This window comes from Dreissena polymorpha, chromosome 13, assembly GCF_020536995.1.
Source record: "Dreissena polymorpha isolate Duluth1 chromosome 13, UMN_Dpol_1.0, whole genome shotgun sequence".
In the NCBI taxonomy this organism is placed as follows: Eukaryota; Metazoa; Mollusca; class Bivalvia; order Myida; family Dreissenidae; genus Dreissena; species Dreissena polymorpha.
The window spans coordinates 73,740,889-73,748,404 of record NC_068367.1 but is presented as its reverse complement, the minus strand read 5'-3'; the positions used below and the strand labels follow the sequence as shown (position 1 = coordinate 73,748,404).

The 7,516-nt window shown below is 39.2% G+C and overlaps 1 protein-coding gene across 1 annotated transcript; it reads left to right on the top strand.

Annotated features, from left to right (window-relative positions):
• Positions 1-265: 265 nt before the first annotated feature.
• LOC127856620 (uncharacterized) lies at positions 266-6,964 on the top strand. Its single transcript, XM_052392924.1, has 2 exons — positions 266-581; positions 6,461-6,964. Exons 1-2 carry the CDS (start codon positions 422-424, stop codon positions 6,655-6,657), a joined length of 357 nt encoding a protein of 118 aa, XP_052248884.1. The 5' UTR covers positions 266-421; the 3' UTR covers positions 6,658-6,964.
• Positions 6,965-7,516: the final 552 nt, after the last annotated feature.

The window sequence follows — 7,516 nt, the reverse complement described above, 5'->3', positions numbered from 1 at the left end:
TCCAGCGCCCTAAATATGAGAAGGAAGTTTGATATAACAGAAATAGAGGCAGCTGAGGAAAAGTATTTATCATGGCTATCGCTGTTAAATGATGCATTTTATACAAATATTTGCAAACGAAAGTGCGCACTGTCACTGGTGTTGTTAACGTAGTCACATCTAGTGAAACAATCAATATTTATGCATATGAAAGAATTTCACAATTAGTAAAAAATGGCACATACACCGCTTAATGGCATGTATTTTACGCCCATAACACTTAAATGATATGTGCATGCTTTTCATGTAAGATGTTTATGTACACAGATTTGTCATCGAAAGTCAATCGTTGTCGACGTTATCTTACTTTCGTATATACGTATGTCCGGTGATAGCGGTCGCCCACGCGCTTATCGTAAATGTTCGGGACTACTACGGTATCATGGGCGCTTGCATTCTGCAAGGTGTATTCTTCGGCATCACCAATTCGCACACGCCGGCCCTCATGTACGAGGCGGCTGGGCATGCTCGGTACCCACAGGCCATGAGTCTGGTCAACCTGATGTACGGATTTGGGAACGTGTTCAGCAATATCATAGGCGGTAAGGCCCAAAATGTTGTTTGTTTCCACTGACATTGCCAAAAATAGTTTTGTGTTTAGGTCAATAAAGCTGTTTTTCATATAATGTTTTACTCGTTAGTCCTACGTTAATAATAATTTTCATTTCCAGAAATCATTCAATTTCTTTTCAATATATCTTTCTTCATATACAAAAGATAATTTTACGATTATAATAAATCATGATCGAATGAAGCAAAACACTCAAGCTGGAATACACAAAAAACTTTATCAGTTTTGGCCTGATTTGTTATCGAATGCTATTTTGTCCCGTTTCACCAAATTACTGGATTTATGATGCACTATAGACTCTTTACACCCAAATGTAAATACCAATATTAATAACTGTCACATAGTCGGAAGAACACAAGAACGTACACAATTCCATTTCAGTTTTCATTGAGATTCCTTTTTGCTGATCAAACTCTAACATAACGTTTTCCAATGTCCATACATTATTCTGAACAACAAGATAAATGCGGCGGCCTAAGGACCCTGCGACAACGAGTAATTGTGACCTATCTCCTCGGTTGTCTAACGTGAACTGACCTTTACTGAAGTGAATATTTTAATATACATTGAAACACTCAATGGTGACGTGTGGAATTTCCGATGCAAACGTGTGCAAAATCACGTGTCCAAAGGTAACGACGTAATATGACGTATGCAACGGACGTATATGGACGTTAGCCAGGTATTTACATGAAATAATACGCAACAATTAAAGGGCTGCATGTGCTTACCCAAGGCATGACTGACTAGAAAAGGCGCGGCAGAGGCCGACGCGTATCCCCACGCCGCATGTTTGACCCAGGGGCGCCCCAGGTTCGGTAATGGGGCCATGCATAGGTGAGATTGACCGTATTGTCATAAGAGATGTTCAGTATCAATTTGAAGAAAATCGGTGTAGAAATGAAGAAGTTAATGTAAATGTTAGTGAAAATCTTTGACCCGGCCCCACCCCAACCCCATAACTTTTGACCCAGGGTTAAGATCAAAATTCCAAATAGTGCACTGTCGCACATATGCTGATAGCTACCATGTGTCTAAGTTTCAAGGTTATAGTGCTAATAGTGCAGGAAGAGATAGTGGCCAGGACTGACGGACGGACGGAAAGACGGCGAAGATAATCAAATAATAGATTTCGAAATCTAAATGCGGACCCTAAATTCAAGGCCAAGGTCACAGGGGTCAAAACATTTATGCGCATGGAAAGGTCTTGTCCAGAAACACATGCATACAAAATATGAAAGCAATATCTGAAGGGACACATACGTTGTGAGTTTTTTTTTTAAATCGCGGTCGCAGATTTTGAAACCGGAACGCGGACCCCAAGTTCAAAAATTTCATGCGCATGGAAAGGTGTTGTCCAGATACACATGCGTACCAAATATGAAAGCAATTTATGAAGGGACACAGCAGTTATGAGCCTTATTCGAATCGCGGTCGCAGATTTCGAAACATGAACGCTGACCTCAAGTTCTATGTCAAGATCACAGGGGTCAACAATTTTATACTCATGGAAAGGTGTTGTCCAGATACACATTCATACCAAACATGAAATCAATATCTGAAGGGACACAGTAGTTATGAGCCTTTTTCGAATCGCGGACGCAGATTTCGAAACCTGAACGCTGGTGACAAGTCCAAGGTCAATGTCAAAGGGTAAGTGTATGCGCATGGAAAGGTGTTGTCTAGATATACATGCATATCAAATATGAAAGCAATATCTGAAGGGACACAGAAGTTATGAACCTGTTTCGAATCGCGGTCGCAGATTTAGAAACCTGAACGCTGACCTCAAGTTCAAAGTCAAGGTCACAGGGGTAAAGAAATGTATGCGCATGGAAAGGTGTTGTCTAGATACACATGCATACCAAATATGAAAGCAATATCTAAAGGGACACAGTAGTTATGAGCCTTTTTCGATTCGCGGTCGCAGAAAAATCTCTGACCCGGCCCCATCCCAACCCCCATAACTTTTGACACAGATGTCAGATCAAAATTCCAAATAGTGCACTGTTGCATATATGCTCATAGCTACCATGTGTGTAAGTTTCAAGGTTCTACCCTTACGAAAATTTAGGCCCTGCGGCAACTATTAGCGGCTAAGTTGCCGCAATGTTGCGACTCAGTTGCCGCCACTAGTTGCCGCTTTGTAGCCGCTCGGTAGTATTTCGTATGCAAATGAGCTTTCTGGCTCGGTTGCCGCTACTAGTTCTGGCTATGTTGCCGCTTATAGTTCTGACTCTGCTCTGGCTACTAGTTGCGGCTCAGTTGCCGCTACTAGTTGCCGCTTTGTAGCCGCAAGGTAGAATTTCGTATGCAATGAGCTTTCTTGCTACTAGTTGCGGCTCGGTTGCCGCTACTAGTTCTGGCTATGTTGCCGCTGATAGTTCTGACTTTGCTCTGGCTACATGTTGCGGCTCGGTTGCCGCTACAAGTTCTGGCTGTGCTCTCGCAACTTGTTCGGGCTATGTTGCCGCTACTAGTTTTGGCTATGGTCTATTGTGAAAGTGACCTTGACCTTTGACCTAGTGACCCCAATTTCAATAGGGGTCATCTAATGTCCAAGGCCAATGAACTGGTCTACCGACAGACATCCAGCAAAACAATATACCCCATCTTCTTTGAAGGGGGACAAACTAATTAACAATTTGCATGATATATACACTTCAAAGCAGATGCACAATTCCTCACAATTTTCCCTTGGGGTTATTTAGGTATAGACCTGACCTTTGTATTCTACCAAGTCCTGACTGATGATTGCAAATCTTTGACAGCCACGAACATATATGAACCTACAATACCATATTATAATTTGCAAAGCAATGCATTTTCTACTAAGAGAAAATTGTATTATTTGCTCTAGTTAATAACAACAAATTTTATTCATCTTAATTTAACACATTTTATTAAAGAAAAACATTCTTATACAGAGATGAACATTAAAACATTTTCAAAATATTGATTAATTTGCTCCATTAAGTGATCTATATATTGAGAGAGCCCAGACAATTAGAAAAATCTTAGAAATAGACCATCTAAAGAGCAACAATCCAAGTGGATTGTGGCTCATATGTTCATTTCACAAAATATTTTGATTGTAAAAGTTATTGAGTCCTTTTTTGGGCATGAACAATCAAATTTAATAGTTCAATAATGCAGGTTTATTTCCAAAACCATGCTTTTTTATTATTACCGGTATACACCAATTGAAACTGTATTAATCACCACCCAGTAACTTCTTTTTGTTTGTCAGATTCTTCAGCCATTTTGAATTTTTGTCTGATGACATCATTAGTGATGTCATGACACCATACACAATATGATGTCATTCTACAATTGTGGCTACCTTCTAGCTTACAAGTGCCATTCTATTGACAAAGAAAATGTTCTGGCTACCTTCTGGCTACTAAGAGCCACTAGTGGCTACTATAAGCGTTTTGTGTTTTCATGATTAATATTAAAGTATTGGTTGTGGCTACCATCTGGCTCATAATTGCACTTTTTTGATACAAGAATATGTTCTGGCAATCTTCTGGCTACTATGAGCCGCTAGCGGCTACTATGAGCCGCTAGTGGCTATAAGAGCAACTAGCGGCTACTAATAGCCATAAGATTGCCACACAGTAGCCGCTAGCGGCTACTATTGCTTACTTTCTGGCTAGTAGTTGCGGCTACAAAAAAGGTAGCGGCTTTGTAGCCACAACATTGCGGCTACATAGCGGCAACCTTTTCATTTCTGTAAGGGTAGTGCTAATAGTGAAGGAGGACATAGTGGCCAGGATAACGAACGGACTGACGGCGAAGATAACCACACAATCCCCACTTTTTCTCCGAAAAGCGTGGGGATAATTAATGAAACAATCAATAGGCAATAACTTGGTTCATTCTCCTCGTGTAAAAAAAGCCAATTAACACGGTTTTCTCTTCACTCAAGAAAGTGTCTCCGTTAGCTCAATCAGTATGGCAAGCGGTTCGACGCATAATCCCAAGAAACTAGGTTTCTTATGAGAACCTAGGTTCTCATGAGAACCTAGAATACCAAACAAGAACCTAGGTTCTCATGAGAACCTAGGTTTTCAAATGAGAACCTATGTTCTTGTGAAAACCTAGAATACCAAACGAGAACTTAATTTCTCAGAATGAGAACCTAGGTTCTCATGAGAACCTAAATTCTATGTGTCTATGAGAACCTAGGTTCTCATGAAAACGTAGTATCTCATGAGAACCTAGGTTCTCAAGCGTAAACTAAGGTTTTCAAATAAGAACCTAGGTTCTCATGAAAACCTAGGTTCTCATGAGAACCTAGATTCTCATGAGAAACCTGGTTTTTGGGGATTTCATGAGAAACCTAGTTTCTTGGGATTATGCGTCGAACCGCTTGCCATAATTAACCTCCAGTTGTCTCCCATTGCTAGGTACACGATGGCGGCATATGTGTAAAATGATAAGAAATAGGCGTGAAACAGTGAATGTTACTCCCCAAGAACATTTTTTAAACAATGTTCAGACAATGCTAAGTAATATTCAACGAAACTTGTAGGAAATTTCTTGAGGAATGAAATTAGTAAAGTAATCGGTCGACATTGGTCTGAACACGTTAATAAAAAAATTAAACTGTTTATGAAATATTTCTTTTATTGTAAATATTATTTTGAGACTAAAAATTGAAACAAATTCAGATCAATCGTTACATAATACATTGTTACAGCATTAAATAAGTTTCAGATATTCAGTTCCCTTGTTCGGTCCTCAAACGACTGTACGGTACAGTTTTCTATTTAAAGTATGTCTGTGATATAGTAAGCAATATGGTATATATAGAAGTTTTATCTCTGTTGGTAATGTGTAATAATGTATTATTATAACGTAATATATTGGCAACACTGCAAGAAAAAAACTAATGCACTAAAGACTTTGCAAACATATTTCAATAACTTGAGATATCTGCAAAAATAAAGTTCTTAACGGCGTGTTTTCATTCTGTCCAGCCCGTGTGTAATCATATGTGAACCCCATTGATCCTGTGCCCTGAATAATATGTGTTTCGTATTCCAAACAAGCAAGTTTACGCCGTCCGACGCGTAATTTTGAAAACCAAGGTTCTCATGAGAACCTATGTTCTCTGATAACCTAGGTTTTCAGAAAACCTAGGTTCTCATGACAACCTAGCTTCCATGAGAACCTATGTTCTCATAATGAGAACCTAGGTTCTTTGAAAACCTAGGTTCTCAGAGAACCTAGGTTCTCAGAGAACCTACGGTTCCCAAATGAAAACCACGGATATGGCAAGCAGTTCGACGCATTCGCCCAAGAAACTTGGTTTTTCATGAGAAGCTAGGTTCCCATTCTGAGCACCTTGGTTCTCATGAGAACCTAGGTTTTCAAATGAGTACCTAGGTTCTCATGAAAAACCTAGGTTCTCATTTGAAAACTTGGGTTCTTGAAGCCATGTGCAATCTTCAAGCGAGAACCTAGGTTCTCATTCTGGGAACCTAGGTTTTCATTTTGAGAACCTAGGTTCTCATGAAAAACCTAGTTTCTTGGGATTATGCGTCGAACCTCTTGCCATAAATAAGCTTTCATGAATGTGTCTCCCTTGGTTCAATCAGTTTTCATGAATTTGTCTCCCTTAGTTTAATCTTCTCTCATGAAATTGTCTCCCTTTGTTAAATCAGCCTTTATGAATTTGTCTCCCTTAGTTCAATCAGCTTTTTTGAATTTGTCTCCATTGGTTCAATCAGCTTTCATGAATTTGTCTCCCTTAGTTCAATCTTCTCTCATGAAATTGTCTCCCTTTTCAATTATGTTTCAACGCGTAACAACATTGACAGTATATTGTAACCTACGTTTCAGGAGTAATTCGCGACACACTCGGGGACTACACTCTGGTGTTCTATATCGCCGCGGGTGCCGCTGTGTACATGGCGTTCACCAGTCTGGCCGCGACCTGCCTTATACGGCGACGAGGAAAGGCTGCCTCCATAGTGAAACACGTCGAGGAGAGCATCACATATAAAAAAGTTGATAAACTTGAATATAATACTATATAACATGTAATACTATTATAAAAGACACGTTAGCGTCGCCTTCTCAATAAAGTGGCGAGAAATGACTGTCATTATAGTAAAACACAGCCAGGATAGCATCACATACATGTATAATACATTTGATAAACGAGAAAATATAATTAAAATATGGATGGTAAAGGATATTCGGGTATGGTATCGGGATAGTAAAATAGGATCAAAACTCTCGATTTAACGAAAATTCCTCTATTGTTATGACTCCTTTTTCCATATGTTATATTTTGACATAGATCTGTATAATACAGTATACTATACATCGTTTCAATAGCATCGCTGTCGCCTGCTGAATGAAGAATCCAGAAAGTTACCGACGATATCATATATTGTAAACTTGAATATAATATTTAACCCATTTATGCCCAGCGTGTAGAAAAAAAGGCATTGGCAAACAGCGTAGACCCAGATGAGGGACTCATCAGGGACTGCGCTGTTTGTTTAAAGAAATTTCTGTAAGAAATATTTTAAATATAGAAAAAAATATACTAAACATCCCTAATTTTGGAAATAAATTCATCCAATTTAGAAGGATGGGAGAGTCCAATAGGCATAAATGGGTAAAGTAACATCGCAGTCAGCTGCTTAATGAAGTGTCAAGAAAATTTGAGACGACAAGACACAAAAGCATATTTCGTATAGAAAAAAAAGCATGAAATATATAATGATATAAAATGTGCAAGTATCAGTGGCGTGCCCTGCGTAATTCGGTGGCCAGTAAAGATCGCACATGTCATGACGCGGACAGAGGATAGCGGCACATGATGCATGTGAATGAATATGAGCATAAAATAATTTCATGAAAGGCACATTAATGTCGCCAGCGTAG

Bases quoted from the DNA above. Each gene is read 5' to 3' on its own strand.
- LOC127856620 (XM_052392924.1), top strand. From the start codon at position 422: ATGGGCGCTTGCATTCTGCAAGGTGTATTCTTCGGCATCACCAATTCG. The intron at 582-6,460 runs GTAAGGCCCAAA...CCTACGTTTCAG, and splicing joins GTTCAGCAATATCATAGGCG to GAGTAATTCGCGACACACTC.